The sequence below is a fragment of the Podarcis raffonei genome, chromosome 7 (assembly GCF_027172205.1).
Source record: "Podarcis raffonei isolate rPodRaf1 chromosome 7, rPodRaf1.pri, whole genome shotgun sequence".
NCBI lineage: Eukaryota > Metazoa > Chordata > Lepidosauria > Squamata > Lacertidae > Podarcis > Podarcis raffonei.
This window is the reverse complement of record NC_070608.1, coordinates 10,841,777-10,862,533: the sequence shown is the minus strand read 5'-3', so window position 1 is coordinate 10,862,533 and position 20,757 is coordinate 10,841,777. Positions and strand designations below refer to the sequence as shown.

The following is a 20,757-nucleotide window of genomic DNA, read 5'->3' as shown; positions in this document are numbered from 1 at the left end:
GTCAGGCTAATGCTCTGTCTAGCCCAGTCATTTAACCTGCTTGATGGCAGATGGTGTAGTAGGCTGGCAGCACTCAGCTGACCATGAGCCATGTTGCCGCGTACTAGGAAGGGGTGGGACAAGGTCATTGTGGTGCAAACACGTCAGATTGGCTCCACCAGTGTACTTCTCACTTGCCTTGAAGCCATGGAGTGACCTCCTTGCTGAGGTTTACAGAAGTTCCTCCCTTGGATTTTAAAATCCATATACAGTGGTACCTCGGGTTACAGACGCTTCATGTTATAGACTCCGCTAACCCAGAAATAGTACCTCGGGTTAAGAACTTTGCTTCAGGATGAGAACAGAAATTGTGCTCCGGCGGCAGCAGGAGGCCCCATTAGCTAAAGTGGTGCTTTAGGTTAAGAACAGTTTCGGGATAAGAACGGACCTCCAGAACGAATTAAGTTCTTAACCCGAGGCACCACTGTACCAAGATACTTTTGGCTGAGTCTTGATGCCCACTCTTGCTTCTGCTACGTCTTAAGTGTATCTCACATTTTGATAAGCTTTAAAAATGTGTTCATGAAGCAGTGCTTAAAATACTTTGCATGGCTTTCTAGGCTAGGGCCTAGTCAAAGTGGGAAGGTCTTAATGAAGTGGTAGAGCAAATAGTTGGCTTTATTTATTTATTTATTCATTCATTCATTCATTTATTCATTCATCCCACCCCCCTCAACCACTCTGGGCGGCTCCCAACAGAATATTAAAAACACAATAAAACAGGGGTGGCCAACTCCCAAGAGACTGCAGAAGAGACTTCCAGAATTAAAAACGGGGTTAAAGGCAAGGGACGCAGGTGGCATTGTGGGTTAAACCACAGAGCCTAGGACTTGCCGATCAGAAGGTCAGCAGTTCGAATCCCCGCAACGGGGTGAGCTGCTGTTGCTCAGTCCCTGCTCCTGCCCACCTAGCAGTTCGAAAGCACGTCAAAGTGCAAGTAGATAAATAGGTACCGCTCCGGCGGGAAGGTAAACGGCGTTTCCGTGCACTGCTCTGGTTCGCCAGAAGCGGCTTAGTCCTGCTGGCCACATGACTCGGAAGCTGTACGCCGGCTCCCTCGGCCAATAAAGCGAGATGAGCGCAGCAACCCCAGAGTCGGCCACGACTGGACCTAATGGTCAGGGGACCCTTTACCTTTAAAGGCATGGGACGAAGAGGTAAAGTCACTCACAAAAAGATCGCTATGGATCGAAACAGCACCACAGAAAAAGCTCTGTCTTCCCTTCCAGAGATCATACAATGCTGGAGGGGGCATGGGCATGAATCAGTTTTAGCAATGCTAAGGAAAGGGAGCCAGGGATCGACCACGATCTACCAAAACCTCGCGGGGATCTACCAGGAGATCGCGATTGACCTGCTGGACATCCCTGCAATAAAACATTAAACCTTAAAAACTTCCTTAAATAGGGCTTCCTTCAGATGTCTTGTAAAAGTCAGTTGTTTATTTCCTTGACATCTGATGGGAGGGTGTTCCACAGGGTGGGCGCCACTACCAAGAAGGCCCTCTGCCTGGTTCCTTGTAACCTGGCTTCTGGCAGTGAGGGAAACACCAGAAGACCCTCAGAGGAGGACAGTGTATGGGGTGGGGTGGAGACGCTCCTTCAGGTATACTGGGCCGAGGCCGTTTAGGGCTTTCAAGGTCACCACCAACACTTTGAATTCTGCTCAGAGACGTACTGGGAGCCAATGTAGGTCTTTCAGGACAGGTGTTATATGGTCTCTGGCCACTCCCAGTCACCAGTCTAGCTGCCGCATTCTGGATTAAGATGGCTCCAGATGCAGACATCAACATCTCCAGGTAGAGTTGGAGCAAGCTTCCTATCTGAAACACTAGAGAGTCACTACCAGCTTGCATTAAGTAACACTGGACTAGATGGACCAGTGGTCTGACTCAATATATAAAGCAGCAGCTTAAAGCCAGTGAAATGCATTATCTGTAGTTGCAGGAAAATACTAGGACAGTTTCCACCAGAACCATGTCATCGCTCGGAGTTTTCCTACAGCTGGGTTTTCCCCTTGTCATGCAAATATGAAACCTGATGTGTGTCTTGGTCTGGGAAATATTAAACCAGAGCTTTCCCAAGTGACACACTTTTTAGACGTGCATCATTTTGCGACACAGTAATTCAGTTTTACAAGCAAACCAGAGGTTAAGCCAGCCCCCTTTCCATCGGGCAACATACCTACACACTAGTGTCACAGCACACAGTTTGGAAAGCTCTGTGTTAAGCTAACAGGGGGAGCAGGATCAGTGCACATTCCACACACAAGGACCCATGGCCATCTTGGAAGGATTGCAAGTTCAGTGGGCCCTGAATCTATATTGTACTAACTATTCAGTAATGTAAGCCACAAAGATGCAATTGGCACATGGTCTTTCGTTCTGAATTATTGGGATTGTGCTCCTGGATCCAAAGGTAAAGGTAAAGGGACTCCTGACCATTAGGTCCAGTCGTGACTAACTCTGGGGTTGCGGCGCTCATCTCGCTTTATTGGCCGAGGGAGCCGGCATGCAGCATCCGGGTCATGTGGCCAGCATGACTAAGCCACTTCTGGCGAACCAGAGCAGCACACGGAAACGCCGTTTACCTTCCCGCTGGAGCGGTACCTATTTATCTACTTGCACTTTGATGTGCTTTCGAACTGCTAGGTTGGCAGGAGCAGGGACTGAGCAACAGGAGCTCACCCCATCGCGGGGATTCGAACCGCCGACCTTCTGATCGGCAAGTCCTAGGCTCTGTGGTTTAACCCATATGCCAGTTGTATGCATTGTGCTGTTACCCGTTCTCATTTTTTGCTGATTCATTTGAGTCCTGTGACCCCTGCACTTTTCGCATGTGACGCTTCTCCAGATCTGTCCTTTTTTCCTAAGTGGCTTTGGGGGGGGGGACACTCAAGTTGCTTGGAGGGAAACCAAGGAAGAAATCTCAGGTGGGAGTGGGCCAACTCAATGGCCCTTGTGAAACAAAATGTGCGTCATTAGCCTACTTTAGTGCCCAGTCTTCCACTTCGCAGCTGAAGGTATCTGAGCAGCATCAGCTATAAAAGCTTGGTCCAAAAGAGTGGGCTGAGCGAGATCCCTCTACCTGCTCAGAGGGGCTCAGTCTTACTGTGCCCCACAATGGGCCCCTTACTTCTCGTCCCTCTGCTTTGCTTTGTTAATACAGCATCTGCCGACCTCTTCGGTAAGTGACGCTTCCCTCATTCCTTTGCTTACAGGTGTCTCTTGAGTTTAGAAAAATAGGAATGCAGGCTTTGCCTTTCCCTATTCAAAAGCTGGACTGGTGGATGGGCGACTTGTGTTTGGCTGGTGGCGAGAGCTTGGTTTGAATCCCCCAGTGCTGCTGCTGCTGCTGCTGCTGCTGCTGCTGCTGCTGCTGCTAATAATAATAATAATAATAATAATAATAATAATAATAATAATAATTTATTATTTATACCCCGCCCATCTGGCTGGGTTTCTCCAGCCACTCTGGGCGGCTTCCAACAAAACACTAAAATACAATAACCTATTAAACATTAAAAGCTTCCCTAAACAGGGCTGCCTTCAGATGTCTTCTAAACGTTTGGTAGTTATTTTTCTCTTTGACATCTGATGGGAGGGCGTTCCACAGGGTGGGTGCCACCACCAAGAAGGCCCTCTGCCTGGTTCCCTGTAACTTGGCTTCTCGCAGGGAGGGTACCACCAGAAGGCCCTCGGCGCTGGACCTCAGTGTCCGGGCAGAACGATGGGGGTGGAGATGCTCCTTCAGGGATACTGGGCCGAAGGCCGTTTAGGGCTTTAAAGGTCAGCACCAACACTTTGAATTCTGCTCAGAGATGTACTGGGAGCCAGTGTAGGTCTTTCAAGACCGGTGTTATGTGGTCTCAGCGGCCGCTCCCAGTCACCAGTCTAGCTGCTGCATTCTGGATTAGTTGTAGTTTCTAAGAATGCCTTTTAGCTGAAAATACGGAATTTGTACATTAAAAACAAATTAAATGTGACGTAGGCATGAGCGTCGCTTCAAACCCCCGGATGGTATAGGTTTTGTGTTTGAATTAAAAGTACAGAGATATAATAAGAAATCAGTCGAATCAAAAATAAAAAAAGGAGTGGAAATGTTTTGATGAATATATGGCAAAATATTGCTTAAAAAAGATATGCTAGTATGCCTAGATGAAAATGTGAAGTACTGGATGGAAAAAATTAGCAAGGAAAGATAAGAATATATAGATGATTTGAGAAGATTGTAGAATGCAAAGATTATTGTAAATTGTCTAATGTGGAGGAAATCGAGAGTGGGCGGAGGAAGGAGAAAAGAATAATATGATGGATTGAGGAAATAGAAATGTAAATATATGGGGGGATGGGGAGGAAATGGTTTGGCTTTGGTATATCTGTATTGTAATGTAATATGTAAAACCCAATTTAAAAAAAAGAAGTACAGAGATAGCAAAAGCCGTTTTAAGTATACACTTGTAGAAAAGGATATTAGATATGAAATTGCTGAGAAGCTGCTACTGTGAGCCCAAGTTCTTGGGGAGAGGGTCGAAAGTAAGTACACTTAACCTACATTTTCCTAATTATTTGTGTATTGTTGTACACCAAGAACCGCATCAATTGCATACATACTTGTAGTTTGACACTGATGAGAATTGTAGGGTTGCAAGAGACCACACGGGTCACCTAATCCAGTGCAGGAATGGCAGCTAAAGAATCCTTGGCAGATGGCCACCCAACCTGTTTAAAAACCTCCAGTGAAGGGGAGTTCACAACCTCCCAAGGGAGTCCATTCCACTGTCAAACAGCTCTTACTCTCAGAAAGTTTTTCCTGATGTTTAGTCAGAATCTCCTTTATTGCATCTTGAAGCCATTGGTTCGATCCTACCCTCCAGGGCAGGAGAAAACAAGCCTGCTCCACCTTCCATGTGATAATAATAATAATAATAATAATAATAATAATAATAATAATAATAATTTATACCCCACCCTCCCCAGCCAAGACAGAGCTCAGGGCGGCTAACAACCGATATAAAAACAAATTGATTGAAATACAGCATTAAAACATTAAAACATTAAAATGCAGCCTCATTTCAATGGAAACTCAAATCAAAAACTTTTTGGGGGATGAAAACATCAAATCTTCACCAAGGCTAACTATCCAGACTCATCCTACATGGGCCAGAAAAAAGCCAGGGAAATCCCCAAATAGGAGTTCCATCATAGGAGGAGAAAGGACTGTAGCAGTCAAAAGTGGGTCAACGTTTGCAGGAATTGTAATGTCGCCGTTACAAAAGTCCATGGATGCAGAAGACAATGTATTTTGAGAAACGGAATAGCCAGATGGACTTGCTACTGCCGTTGATTCACTCTTCCGGGGAAGGCAGAAGGTTAGGACTGGAACAGGTAAAGCAAAGATGAAGAACCTGTGACCATCAATGTCACAGGTTCATGTGTCATCAGCTCCACGCAGCAGTCAATGGTCAAGGATGATGTGAGCTGTGGTCCAACAACATCTGAACAGGTTCTCAGTCCCTGTCTTTTTGAGGCATAGAAACCATGTCCTTTGTGGGATAAGGCCATCCTTCAACCAGCCATAGTAGCAAAATGTGGAAAACTGGCCCACCAGATATTGCTGGGAGTCCAGCTCCCAACACCCAATTACTGGCCATGCTGACTGGGGTTGATGGGGTTTGGCATGCACCAAAATCTGGAGAGCCACAGGTTCCCCATTCCTGCTGTAGGATGATGGGCAAAAGATGTAACAGCTCTATTGGAATGAAGTTGGGATCAGCCGCCCCAATAATTGTGCACATTCTTCCTGCATTCAGAGTACCAGGCAGAAAGCCAGCCTCTTCGCCCATGTGAGCTTCGAAGGGCAAAGGCCTTTCAAGAAGGTGAAGACTATGTCCCTCAGTGCTTGGAAGATGGCCAGTTCAGGTAATGAGCTTATAGTATGATGAGACGTTTCAGGCAGGAAGACGATGACGCTGAGTCCCAATATAAGGGCGTTAAGATGAAAAATAGTACCTAGTTAGTCTTACCATGGCCTGATGAAGATCAGGTTGGGGTGACATAGAGGCAGAATGTTTCACTGGTGGCCTTGGTGTTGTAGAGCACTCTCCCTGCTGAAATATGAGATGTCCCATCTGTACTGGCATTCCGCCGGCATTTGAAGATGCACCTGTTTACATATGTACATAGGTGTTCCCTTGATCACTCTACACGAGTCTCTTGCCTTAATCATGGCGCTCTTTTAATGGGAATGTTTTACTGCATGTTTTGATTATGGATGCTTATATGTTAATGATTTTACATTATTGTTTTATTGTATTTCTATTTTAATAACTGCACATTTTTAATTACCGTTGTGCAATTGGTTTTTATATTTTGCAAGCTGCTTAGAAGTCTATTTTGGCATTAGTTGTTGTTGTTTAGTCGTTTAGTCGTGTCCGACTCTTTGTGACCCCATGGACCAGAGCACGCCAGGCACCTCTGTCCTCCACTACCTCCCGCAGTTTGGTCAAACTCATGCTGGTAACCTCGAAAACACTATCCAACCAACTTAATTTTGGCATTAAGCAGTGTATAAATGAATGAATGAATGAAATGAAATGAAAGAATGAAGAATAAACCTGTGTTCAAATCATGCGCGTTGCCACTGACCCATGGCCCCATTTCCCAGCCTAGCATGCCAAGGTTTATCACCTAGGTAGGCCAGGTGCACATGAACAGTAGAAAGGTGGTAGAATCCCCATCCTAAGACAGAAGTGCAGATTGTGTCACACTGGGCTACTGGTAGGAGATGCCATTTTTAATAAAAGAGTTCTACAGTAAAATAAAATCCCAAGAGTAATGCATCTCCAGTCATACCAGGGAGAGAGGTTTTATCCTGGCTTCCTTCTGGCTGTGCTAGTTCCCTACTTGTGACGAGCCTTGCATTTTTATGTTCGAAAACAGGTTTCCCTGCTGCCAACATTGCAAAGTGGTCAGCCCATTCTACCACTTTAAGGGCTCTACCACATACAGGACTCTACCACATAGTTGGCACCCGCTGCCTTGTTTTCCTCAGCCCCTCTTACATTTGTCCATAGGATGCAGGAGGGTTCCACTAAGGCTGTAGTGTGGCCAGGTAAGTTTTTGGAAGGTGTTTGATCATCATCATCATCGTTGTTGCTTAGTCATTCAGTCGTGTCCGACTCTTCGTGACCCCATGGACCAGAGCACGCCAGGCACTCCTGTCTTCCACTGCCTTCCACAGTTTGGTCAAACTCATGCTGGTAGCTTCGAGAACACTATCCAACCATCTCGTCCTCTGTCGTCCCCTTCTCCTTGTGCCCTCCATCTTTCCCAACATCAGGGTCTTTTCCAGGGAGTCTTCTCTTCTCACGAGGTGGCCAAAGTATGGGAGCCTCAGCTTCAGGATCTGTCCTTCCAGTGAGCACTCAGGGCTGATTTCCTTCAGAATGGAGAGGTTTGATCTTCTTGCAGTCCATGGGACTCTCAAGAGTCTCCTCCAGCACCAGAATTCAACAGCATCAATTCTTCGGCGATCAGCCTTCTTTATGGTCCAGCTCTCACTTCCATACATCACTACTGGGAAAACTCCATGGACAAAGACAACAGGCATATCATCATCATAATTTATTATCATTTATACTGTGCCCAGCTGGCCGGGTTTCCCCAGCCACTCTGTGTGACTTCCAAGAGAATATTAAATAGAATAAAACTTCAAACATTAAAAACTTCCCTAAACTTCAAACATTAAAGACTTGGTGACAGCCCTTGGGCTCATCTGTAGTGATGAAGCTTAAGAACCTCTGATGGGCAGCTATTACTACCTGATGACACTGGAAATCTATCATTTGTCCACCAGGAACATCCAGTGCAAGAAGAAAGATACTTCCTGCTGGTGTGTAGATGGCAATGGAGCTGAAATAGCAGGGAGCAAGCAGACCGGATCCTCAGTAACTTGTAAGTAAACCATGCCAGGTTTAAGTCTCTTTATTTTCACAAGTGCCTGGCTGGGCTCCTCTTCAGCCACACCAAAAGTGATGCAAAGGGCATTTTTGGCTGGCCAAGCTCAGATATGGGGGGAAAGGCTTCCTGTTTGAAGCCCAAATGGGACAGGGGGCACTTTTGTCCAAAAACGGGGCAATCCTGTTTTCCTAGGGACGGGTTGCAACCCTACTTCCAAGGGCCACATGGCCACTCCTGACAATAAGGACAATTTGGGGGTGGTATCTCAAAGCCTGGAAATACCCCAGATTTAATGACGTTTCTTCCCTGCCATAGGTTTATCCTTCTGCCAGCTGCAGAAGCAGCAGATCCTGCTTGGTCGGGTTGTCAACGGCAGCACAGCTTCCTACATCCCACAATGTCTGGATTCCGGTGACTTTGACCCCATACAATGTGACTCTGGCCTGGGTCAGTGCTGGTGTGTGGATTCTGAAGGGATGGAGGTTTATGGCACGAGGCAGAGAGGGAAGCCTAAGCGATGTAAGTCGTGTTCTGTTAAAATGGGATCGTCCATTCCTTCCTTCCTTCCTTCCTTCCTTCCTTCCTTCCTTCCTTCCTTCCTTCCTTCCTTCCCAGCCAGCCATTATTCATAGCAGAATCAAGATTTTAAACAGAGGTCATCCCAGTTTGCAGCGCAGTGTGGGGTGTTAGGAAGGGATGCGGGTGGCACTGTGTTTTAAACCACAGAGCCTAGGACTTGCTGATCAGAAGGTCGGCGGTTCGAATTCAGGGTGAGCTCCCGTTGCTCGGTCCCTGCTCCTGCCAACCTAGCAGTTCGAAAGCACGTCAGAGTGCAAGTAGATAAATAGGTACCACTCAAGTGGGAAGGTAAACAGTGTTTCCGTGCGCTGCTTTGGTTCACCAGAAGCGGCTTAGTCATGCTGGCCACGTGACCCGGAAGCTGTACGCCGGCTCCCTCGGCCAGTAAAGCGAGATGAGTGCTACAACCCCAGAGTTGGTCACAACTGGACCTAATGATCAGGGACCCCTTTACCTTTACTATGTGGTGTTAGGGGAGGGGTAGTTCTGGTGGGGGACATGTCATGCTCCTTCTGGGGCAGCTTGGTCACCTTTGGTCCCCACCCTGCACTCACCTGTGGCTCCTAGAAGATGTCAGTCAGTGTGGTGTAGTGGTTAAGAGCAGTAGTCACGTAATCTGGGTAACCGGGTTCGCGTCTCCGCTCCTCCACATGCAGCTGCTGGGTGACCTTGGGCCAGTCACACTTCTTTGAAGTCTCTCAGCCCCACTCACCTCACAGAGTGTTTGTTGTGGGGTAGGAAGGGAAAGGAGAATGTTAGCCGCTTTGAGACTCCTGAAGGGGAGTGAAAGGCGGGATATCAAATCCAAACTCTTCTCTTCTTCTTCTTCTTCTTCGTCAGCATGTGACAGCGGCCACACCCCGGGAACGGCTTTGAGTGGCCCACTAAACCAGGTGAGGGTAGCTGATGGGTCTCAGACCCTCAGTGAACTAGGAACTTCCTCTGCATACAAAGACAGGCTCTTGTGGATTGAGTGGTCTCCCAGTGGTCAAGGAGGCAGTTTCTGCATGTGTTGTAAAGTTAGGGGCAGATGGGGCTGGGAAGGTAGCCCATCTAAAAGAAGGAAAACTCTGATCCTAAACCTCTGCTGCCTTGTGAGAAGACAAGTCTGAGGAGTAAACCTAAGGTGTTTGGATGACATCCTGTACGTCTCCTTCCAGCAACTCCAAGCTGGTGCAAAATATATTGCCCTGCTTTCCTTTGAACCACGTCAGTGAGGACGAGGGGGGGGGGTCTTGTCATCTGGGCAGCCCAGGACCTCCAGACACACTGCCCAGGCTTGCGTCCCAAAAGGGAGACGTACTCCACTGGCTCTCGAGACAGACAGATGGCAAGAACAAGAATTCTGTAGTAATGAGATGAAATCTGCAAGAGTGCTTTCCCCTCCCACAAAGACTCCCATGTACTAAGGTGACATCTCAACAAACCCCTATGCCTTTTGCTTGCCAGGCCCTGGGAAATGTGAGATCCGAGACCGCCGCATCCTGCACAACGTCGGAGAAAAGAGCCCGCCCCAGTGTTCAGCTGATGGAGAATTCCTGCCTGTCCAATGCAAGTTTATCAACACAACGGACAGGATGGTCTTTGACCTTGTTCACCATTTTAGCAGGTAGGAGTAAAAGACATGCTGTTACTTTAGTAAATATGGGAAGGCATTCTAGCCCTCATGGTTGGTCTGTGACCAAGAAGAGCCTGGGTGTTGTGGGAGAGATGGCACACCTTTCCAGGGCTGGGACATTGGTGGAAAGAAAGAACATGAGATGCTGGGACTGGTGGAAAATGCAGTTAAGGAAGGAGAACTTGTGCTCCTCCTCCTGTTGCTGTTGGACTTGTTGTTGTTGTTTAGTCGTTTAGTCGTGTCCGACTCTTCGTGACCCCAGAGACCAGAGCACGCCAGGCACTCCTGTCTTCCACTGCCTTCCGCAGTTTGGTCAAACTCATGTTGGTAGCTTCAAGAACACTGTCCAACCATCTTGTCCTCTGTCGTCCCCTTCTCCTTGTGCCCTCCATCTTTCCCAACACCAGGGTCTTTTCCAGGGAGTCTTCTCTTCTCATGAGGTGGCCAAAGTCTTGGAGCCTCAGCTTCAGGATCTGTCCTTCCAGTGAGCACTCAGGGCTGATTTCCTTCAGAATGGAAAGGTTTGATCTTGCAGTCCATGGGACTCTCAAGAGTCTCCTCCAGCACAATAATTCTGTTGGACTAGAACTCCCATTATCCCCAACAATTGGCCTTGCTGGTTGGGGCAGATGGGAGCCCAAGAACATCTGGCCACCATCCCTGACCTCAATGAACTCAGCAGAGCTCTTTCACTCAACGGCACAGAGAAAATATGTTAAAAGTGACAGATGACACTAGAGGGCAGGAAAGCCTTAAATGTTGCAGCCACCACGGATGGCTGAATGAAGTTGATCTTTCTAATCAATCCAAACTGGGGGGAAACCGAAGAAATGAATTGCTCTTTCAGCAACTGTAGAAGACCGCAGGACCAGCATTATGGGAGATGAGTTTCTTTGAATGTGCCAGCTGCAGTGAGGAAGAGAGCGAGGTTTGCAATAACCCCCAAAAGATTAAATTGCTCAGATGGTGTTCTCTAGCTATTGAGATTCCACAACCAGACAATTATTATTATTAATCTTTATTCATTTTCTTTAGCCTAAGGCGTTACAAAAGATAAAATAAAACAGAATGAAATGCATTACGCATTTTAAATAATTATGAAAACCAGATATTCCATCAGATAAGGGTTTGCTCCCCTGGAGAATTTAACTTAACACCTCCAAAAACTTTTATCCCTAAATTTGCTGGTCTAAAGGCAGAACAGGCACTTTTTTAGAGGTGTAAGGAGGACCTGCCTCCTAATAAAAAGTTAATCAAATAACCACTCAATCTCCCAACTAAGAAATGTAAATCTTTCAATGAGAATGCTGATAAATCCTCATAGATTGGGCAAACCAGTAAGTAGTGGGGCAAATCTTCAGGTGCATTGCCACCAAACTCTCTGTTCATACAGGATCTGGTGATCGTGTCCTTCAAAGCTCACATTCATTTACTTCCCAAGATGGATCCTTGAAGGTTTAGCATGTCTGACCAACCCAAATCTAGTATCTTAACGCTATTTCCCCCTCAAAATCAGATGGGGAGTGGAAGTGTTACGAGGGTTTGCTATGTCACCTGTGATGCATGTTGATTTTCCTTCTAGATTCTCAGAAGCGTTCTTGACATTCAGATCCTTCAGCCGCATGTTCCCAGAAGTCTCTGGGTACTGTTACTGCGCTGACAGTCTTGGGCGAGAGCTGGAGGATACTGGTAGGTGTTCGCTGAGTCCGGTCTTTTGCTGAATACAAAATTTCGCACAATCATTTGACATGTGGCGAATCCCCATTATTCAAAATGGCTGGAGAGATAGTCAAATTCGACTTTGGAACTCTGGGTTTTGTGTGTGTGTGTGTGTGTGTGTGTGTGTGTGGCAAAATTCAGATCTCACAGCCGAAAATTTCAGCACTAACACCTCAAACCTGCTCCCTCCCCCACCAACTTGACTAAGAAGAACAAAATGTTAATGTCTCAGAGTTCAGATTTTAGAATCTTTCTGTGGTTGTTTTCTAATTGCGCATGCTGAAATTTTTCTTTCTTTATATAACGCTTTAAATTGGCATAGGCAGGTGGTTGTGCCATGAAATCAATACATACACTGCAAAGCAGGTTTACATACAAACTTTGAGTCTCAAGAACAATATTCTATACATATGAATGAAACCAAGAACATTGAATATAGTTAAGCGTCAGTCAGAAAAGGCTTGGGTAAAAAAAAAAAGACTTTTAGCATGTGCCAAATTTATACAGTTTTGTTGCTTTTCTTATAAACATGGGGAATTATGGGATGCATCCAGCACAGTGTGAGCAATGGGTTTTCTCTGCTCCTCCCCCAAAAATCTGCTCTGGAGGGGCCCCCAGCCTTCTACAGGGGAATTTGATGGTTTGGGAAACTAGAGAAGAACAGGGAGCTCTGTTGTGCAAATGAAGCTTTATAAAAGAGAACAACTGATTTTGTTTTAGGCATGTTACCTTCATGGTTGATTTGTTTTTTTGTGGAGGGGGGCAATATCTCAGCACATGATCCGGTACTTACAATACTTTTTCCCTTTCCAGGTCTGGAAATGCTACTTGAGAATGTTTATGACACTATTTTTGCATCGCTGGAGCCTGTTCCCTCTTTCGCTGAAACCAGCATGTACAGGATCCTGCAGAGACGCTTTCTGGGAGTTCAATTGGCTACAACTGGCAGATTCAGATGTATGTAGAACCTAAGACTGTAAGGCGTGGTAATTTGAATGCACTAAATTTAAACAAAGGGAATCAATCTGAAGCCCTCCAGATGCTACTAGATAATAGTAATAGTAATAATAATAATAATAATAATAATAATAATAATAATTTATTATTTATACCCCGCCCATCTGGCTGAGCCTCCCCAGCCACTCTGGGCGGCTCCCAATCGATTGTTAAAAATAATACAGCATTAAATATTAAAAACTTCCCTAAACAGAGCTGCCTTCAGATCTCTTTTAAAGATAAGATAGCTGCTTATTTCCTTCACATCTGAAGGGAGGGCGTTCCACAGGGTGGGCGCCACCACCGAGAAGGCCCTCTGTCTGGTTCCCTGCAACCTCAATTCTTGCAATGAGGGAACCACCAGAAGGACTTCGGCGCTGGACCTCAGTGTCCGGGTTGAACGATGGGGGTGGAGACGCTCCTTCAGGTATACAGGACTAAGGCCGTTTAGGGCTTTAAAGGTCAGCACCAACACTTTGAATTGTGCTCGGAAACGTACTGGGAGCCAATGCAAATCTCTCAGGACCAGTGTTATGTGGCCACTCCCAGTCACCAGTCTAGCTGTTGCATTTTGGATTAATTGCAGTTTCCGAGTCACCTTCAAAGGTAGCCCACGCAAAAAGATATATCTAGATTTGTCTGGCAGGGCAAAAAGCCCAGAATAAAATTTAAGATATTAACTGATGCAAAAGAAAGAGGGGGGTTTGCCCTGCCGGACTTAAAGTTGTACTATGAATCAGCGGCGTTTTGCTGGCTGAAAAGTTGGCTGCTTCTTGAAAACACAGACATTTTGGATTTGGAAGGGTTCAACAACAGATTTGGCTGGCATGCATATATATGGTATGACAAGGTAAAAATTCATCAAGGTTTCAAGAACCATATTGTTAGGAAAGCATTGTACAAGGTTTGGATTCGATATAAAGATCTGTTGGAAAACAAAACCCCCAGGTGGCTGTCACCAATGGAAGCTAAGGAAGTGAAAAAACTTAATACGGAATCCAAATGGCCAAAGTATTGGGAAATTATAGAACAGGAGGAGGGAAAAGTGAAATTGCAGAGCTATGAGAAATTGAAGTCAAAAGTAAGAGACTGGCTTCATTATCATCAGATAAATGAAGTCTTTAAACAGGACAGGAAAATTGGCTTCCAGGTGGAGAGGTCAAAATTAGAAACAGAGCTATTGGAACCCAACACTAAGAACCTGTCAAGAATGTATAACTTGCTGTTGAAATGGAATACACAGGATGAGACGGTCAAATCAGCTATGATTAAATGGGCACAAGACATTGGTCATAACATTATGTTTGCTGACTGGGAACAGTTATGGACCACCGGTATAAAGTTCACGGCATGTAATGCCTTGAGAGAGAACATTATGAAAATGATTTATAGGTGGTACATGACCCCAGTCAAGCTTGCAAAAATTTATCATATGCCCGATAATAAATGTTGGAAATGTAAGGAAACTGAAGGTACTTTCTACCACCTTTGGTGGACGTGCCCAAGGATCAAGGCATTCTGGGAAATGATTTATAATGAAATGAAAAAGGTGCTTAAATGCACGTTCGTGAAGAAACCAGAAGCCTTCCTCCTGGGCATGGTAGGCCAATTGGTGTCAAGGAAAGATAGGACGTTTTTTATGTACGCTACAACAGCAGCAAGAGTATTATTAGCGAAGTATTGGAAGACACAAGAACTACCCACACTGGAAGAATGGCAGACTAAGGTAATAGACTATATGGGACTGGCTGAGATGACCGGCAGAATCCGTGACCAAGGGAAAGAGACGGTGGAAGAGGACTGGAAGAAGTTTAAAATCTATCTTAAGAACTGTTGTAAAATTAATGAATGCTAAAATGCTTTGGGTAATGTAAAATAGAATTGCAGCGATTAGCAATTGGATATGAGAAATAAGACCTAAAGAAAGTATTATATTGATATTAGGGGATGCTGAAAAGATTGTCAACAGGGATGCAGAAAGAGGAGGTATGGGGAAGTCGCTGAAAGAAGGCTTAAGAAATGAAAGGTCAAGAAATTATACGTGTTTGTATGTTTGTTTGTCTTGTATTGTGTTGTATTGTCTTATATTATGTGTGGAAAAAACCAATAAAAAATTTAAAAAAAAAACAAAGGTAGCCCACGTAGAGCGCATTGCAGTAGTCCAAGCAGGAGATAACTAGAGCATGCACCACTCTGGCAAGACAGTCTGCAGGCAGATAGGGTCTCAGCCTGCGTACCAGGTGGAGCTGGTAGACAGCCGCCCTGGACACAGAATTAACCTACAACAGGACTACAACAGCTCCTGTCTTTCCTGGCCATCAGCTGTGCTGATGGGGGCTGTAGTCAGCAGCACCAGGGAGGGTATATTGTTTGCTGTCCACTAGGAGATGAAGTATTGACACATGGTCTTTGGCAGGTGGCTATTTATGCGTCTCCAGAAAAGAGGCAGCACATCACCTGAAGTTAGTTATACTGTAGTTACCAATAGGCTACCAACTTCAAAGTTTTTGTGTAAATTCATAAAAGCCCAGAGTGTTGGAGGAAAGCAAATACATTTCCTCCTCCTGAACTTCTAGTTAATGCATGTGTTAGTTTATACCACATAAGGGTTTGTGTAGCAATCTAGCCACCACTTGTTTGTAAGCCTCTCTGTCTTAATTAACCACCTCTAAAAGCTGAGCCATTTTGTTTGGCTCTGGACAGTATGCCTGTTATTTTCCCTCTCTCATCTTCACTTGTCCTCTAAATAGTTCCTGTGTGAACTAAACCTTTGAACTCCATAAACTGTAAGTGACCTTTTCCATCTAATTCACCCTAACTGCAAAGTAAGGGCTGCCTGTTTTCTTACCCTCCACTTCGACTGCTGAGTTCTTCTCATGGGGTCACTTTTGGTGGTCCTGAGGTTTGGCTGAGACTTTAGTGTGGCAAGACCTGCCCTGTGGAACTCCTTGCCACTAGAGGTTGCTTTTAGGCACCTTCTAAAACCTCTATTATTCAGACAGACCATTCAAACATGAGATTCTTTGCCAAGCGGGTCTTGCTGATGTGTTTGATATTTTTATTGTAATACTGCATTTTTAGTCTGTTTACTGCCCTGTGATATCTTAAGCGAAAGTGGAGTTATGAATATGTAAATAAAAATAACAAGCAATTGGGTTCTAAGCTCTTTAGGGATTGATTGCTGGTCGAACACAGAAGTCAGTGCAAATCATTCTGATTAGCTCCCATCGTTTCCTCCTGTTTTCTTCGCAGGTCCCTCCAAGTGTGAAACCGAAAGATCCACCGCCATTCGTTTTGAACAGAGTTACAGGCCATCTTGTGATGATAATGGAGCCTATGAGTCGACCCAGTGCCAGCTGGATGGGCAGTGCTGGTGTGTGGATGCCAATGGGCAAGAACTTCTTGGCACAAGAAAGAAAGGGCAGCGTTTATCCTGTGGTATGCAAAACTAGAGCCTTAGAACAGCTCTGTTGGGTTATCTGGCCTGTGCTTCATTCTGAAGAACAGGATAGATAAAAGAAGATACAGTCGTACCTTGGAAGTCGAAAGGAATCCATTCCGGAAGTCTGTTCAACTTCCAAAACATTCAGAAAGCAAAGCGCGGCTTCCGAATGGCTGCAGGAGCTTCCTGCAGCCAATCAGAAACCGCGGAAGCCCCGTCGGACATTTGGGTTCCAAAGAACGTTCACAAACCGGAACACTCACTTCTGGGTTTGCAGCATTCGGGAGCTAAAACATCCGAGTACCAAGGCGTTCAGGATGCAAGGTACCACTGTACTTCACACACACACACACACACACACACACACACACACACACACACACTTCAAGTTTATACATTTTGAATTTCAAAACTTGACTTCCTTCCCCCTCTTTCTAAGGTTCTTAAAAATTTATTTTTAATATCTTCTGCATATCCAAATTAACTTACCGTATTTTTTGCTCTATAAGACTCACTTTTTCCCTCCTAAAAAGTAAGGGGAAATGTGTTTGCGTCTTATGGAGCGAATGCAGGCTGCACAGCTATCCCAGAAGCCAGAACAGCAAGAGGGATTGCTGCTTTCACTGCACACCGATCCCTCTTGCTGTTCTGGCTTCTGAGATTCAGAATATATTTTTTTTCTTGTTTTCCTCCTCCAAAAACCAGGTGCGTCTTATAGAGCGAAAAATACAGTAATTTGCTCATTTAGTCATCTTCTTTAAATACATACTCTTATGAAACTGCAGGTTATTACAATAATCCTGCCAATATTTTTATCTGTTTACAATTTATCTGTAAACATTCAATAAACCATTTCCATTCTTTTATGAAAAAAATTGTTATCTTGATCTCTTATTCTTCCGGTAAGTTTTGCCATTTCTGCATATTCCGTAAGTTTTTGTATCCATTCTTCCTTTCGTGGGACTTCTGCTTCTTTCCATTTTGGGGCAAGTAGCATTCTTGCTGCTGTAGTAACATACATGAATGAATTTCTATCTGCTTTAGGGAGACAGAACTTACAAAAGAATATACTTCTTAAAGCAGTGTAGTCACGCCCAAATGTGGGCAGTGAAAGCCACCAACCCAGATGGCTTTAAAAGAGAATTAGACAATTCATGGAGGGAAGGGCTGTTGGTGGCTATTAGCCACGACAGCTATTCTCTGTCTCCAAAGATGGGGGCAGCAATAATAATAATAATAATAATAATAATAATAATAATAATAATAATAATAATATTTATATCCCACCCTCCCCAGCTGAAGCCGGGCTCAGAGCGGCTAACAACAATAAAAGTAACACAGTTTACATAAACTCACAATCAATTAATTGTAATACATTCTAATATCAATTCATTCTAAAATCAATTCAGAGTCAAATTAATGGCAACCATTGGGTTAGAGTTCTATGAGGATTACAGAAGGAGGGAGGAGGTCAGACTGTGCCTTGGCCAAAGGCCTGGTGGAACAGCTCTGTCTTGCAGGCCCTGCAGAAAGATGTCAAGTCCCGCAGGGCCCTGGTCTCTTGTGACAGAGTGTTCTACCAGATTGGAGCCACAGCCGAAAAAGCCCTGGCTCTGGTCGAGGCCAGCCTAACCTCCCTGTGGCCTGGGACCTCCAATATGTTTTTGTTTGAAGACCGTAAGGTCCTCCGTGGGACATACCAGGAGAGGCGGCCCCGTAGGTACGAGGGTCCCAGGCCGTATAGGGTTTTAAAGGTTAAAACCAGCACCTTAAACTTGATCCTGGACTCCACCGGGAACCAGTGCCGCTGGTATAGCACCGGGTGAATGTGATCCCACGGTGAGGACCCCGTATGGAGTCTCGCCACGACATTCTGCACCTGCTGGAGTTTCTGGGTCAATCTCAAGGGCAGCCCCACATAGAGTGAGTTACAATAATCCAGTCTGGAGGTGACCATTGCATGGATCACAGTGGCTAGGTCAGGGTGAGAGAGGTGCTTCTGAGGACCAGTTGCTGAGAGCTACAGGAGGGGAGAGTTCTCTTGTTCTTGGGTCCTACTTGTAGGTTTCTGCAATGCATCTTGTTGGCCACCCTGAGAACAAGATGCTGGACTAGATGGGCCATTGGCCTGTCCCAGCAGACTCTTCTTATGTTCTTAAGAAAACACATCAAAATCCATTCATTCAATTCATTTGTATACCGCTTTTCCACACGAATGCTCTAAGCAGCTGACCACAAAGAAAGCAGGAATGCATTCAAAGGTGAGCAATGTAAAAACCATTTTGCAACAGCACAGCAAAACAACACAATAGCAAATACAATAGCATACCAAAAAAGCAACATTTAAGTATTATTGTATATTGTTATTTATTAATTTTGTATACCTCCCTATACCCATGGGTCACAGGGTGATTCAAAGGGGGGGGGATCACAATATAAAAACATAAAATGCATAATAAAAACAAAAACAAAAACGACTCTATAAAACACGATTGCAAAAATAACAAGGGAGCTTTAAAGTCCTAGAAACACACCCCTTCCACAATGTTTTCCCTTTGGAAAACTTCCCAGTAATCTAGCTTGGACAAATATAGTGGTACCTTGGGTTAAGTACTTAATTCGTTCCAGAGGTCCGTATTTAACCTGAAACTGTTCTTAACCTGAAGCACCACTTTAGCTAATGGAGCCTCCTGCTGCCGCTGTGCTGCCGGAGCCTGATTTCTGTTCTCATCCTGAAGCAGAGTTCTTAACCTAAAGCACTATTTCTGGGTTAGCGGAGTCTGTAACCTGAAGCGTATGTAACCTGAAGCGTATGTAACCCAAGGTACCACTGTATTACATCTGCAGCATCTTTTCCTTTGTCTAGGCAAGGAACTTACCTGTGTCTTTGAGAGACGGCGAGCTCTCTCCAGGTTGTTTTATGGCCCCATCGGACGCTTTGGCCAGGACCATTTATTCTCCTCCACTCAAGAGCCGCAGCAGATAGCCGAGTCCTCAAGATCTTGTCCTCCATCATTCAAGGAGCTGTTTGTGGATTCTGGCCTGCTGTCTTCCATCATAGACAAACCAAGCGATTCTCAGCTGCTCGTCCTGGAATCCACCATCAGCGAAGCTATCGGAGGGATGTTTCCTTCGAGAGATCTTGCTCGCGTCGCCCTCCGCTTCACCAGCAACCCCAAGCGGTTCCAAGAAAACCTGTTTGGTGGGAAGTTCTTGAAGAACGTAGTCCAGTTCAACTTCACAGGAGCCCTTGGCCCCAATGGCAAATTTAATTTGGACCAGTATTTCCGGCAGAGAGGGATGAGCGGTGGATTCAGTGAGCTGGCTCGACGACTTTCTCTGGAAATCCCACCGGAGAGCTTCAATCTGAGCCAGCCTCTCGTAGACAGTTTTGGCCGCACTGTCAATTTGCAGGACAACCAGAATGCCGTCAGATCTCTAGCTTCTCTCCTTGAAGCCCCAGAGTTCTTCGTATTTTTGCAACACGTGGTTTCAGTCCCCGAGAGCATCGCTGAAGATTTGGGTGACGTCGCGAGGATCGCGCTGAGATCCAAAGACTGTGCAGAGGAAGGCAACAGTTTGTTTGTCCCAGTTTGCACAGAAGCAGGGAACTACGAAGAAGTTCAGTGCTATGCAGGTGCTTGCTGGTGTGTGGACTCACGTGGCAAAGAGATCCCAGGATCCAGAGTCCGTGGCTCACGCCCAAGGTGCCCCACTCTATGCGAAAAGCAGAGGGAGGATCTGCAACGCTTGCAAAGACTCCAGCCAGCCGGTTCTGAGCTGTTTGTTCCTTCATGTACCCAGGAGGGTAAATTCCTGCCGGTTCAGTGCCATGGAAGAAATTGTGTCTGCTTCGATTCTGAAGGCAGGACTATTCCTGGAAAAGGTGCAACTGCTGAACAGCCCTTGCAGTGTAAGTTCCCTATCTTGTATTTCCACATGTGTACATGCTCTGATTTTTCTTTTGCTAAAAGACTCTTATGTTTTTAGTTTTTAAAGCCCGCCTCTTGCAGCAGTCTAGCTGCGGCATTTTGCTCCAGCTGCTGCTTTTGGACCCATGCCCAAGGGATGCCCCACACAGAGCAAATTGCAGTAGTCAGGTCTTGAGCTTTGTTGTTTAGGCATTTAATCGTGTCTGACTCTTCGTGACCCCATGGACCAGAGCACGCCAGGCACTCCTGTCTTCCACTGCCTCCCGCAGTTTGGTCAAACTCATGCTGGTAGCTTCGAGAACACTGTCCAACCATCTCGTCCTCTGTCGTCCCCTTCTCCTTGTGCCCTCCATCTTTCCCAACATCAGGGTCTTTTCCAGGGAGTCTTCTCTTCTCATGAGGTGGCCAAAGTATTGGAGCCTCAGCTTCACGATCTGCCCTTCCAGTGAGCACTCAGGTTTTAGCTTACCAG

At 45.6% G+C, this 20,757-nt stretch overlaps 1 protein-coding gene across 1 annotated transcript in view; it reads left to right on the top strand.

Annotated features, from left to right (window-relative positions):
- Positions 1–3,160: 3,160 nt before the first annotated feature.
- TG (thyroglobulin) overlaps positions 3,161–20,757 on the top strand; it is a 173,478-nt gene continuing 155,881 nt past the window's right edge. Inside the window, exons 1-9 of the mRNA XM_053395737.1 lie at positions 3,161–3,224; positions 5,851–5,959; positions 7,896–7,993; positions 8,315–8,518; positions 10,028–10,187; positions 11,779–11,885; positions 12,729–12,872; positions 16,164–16,349; positions 19,220–20,266. Coding sequence (XP_053251712.1) covers positions 3,161–3,224; positions 5,851–5,959; positions 7,896–7,993; positions 8,315–8,518; positions 10,028–10,187; positions 11,779–11,885; positions 12,729–12,872; positions 16,164–16,349; positions 19,220–20,266 — 2,119 coding nt within the window. The remainder of the gene's footprint in view (positions 3,225–5,850; positions 5,960–7,895; positions 7,994–8,314; positions 8,519–10,027; positions 10,188–11,778; positions 11,886–12,728; positions 12,873–16,163; positions 16,350–19,219; positions 20,267–20,757) is intronic.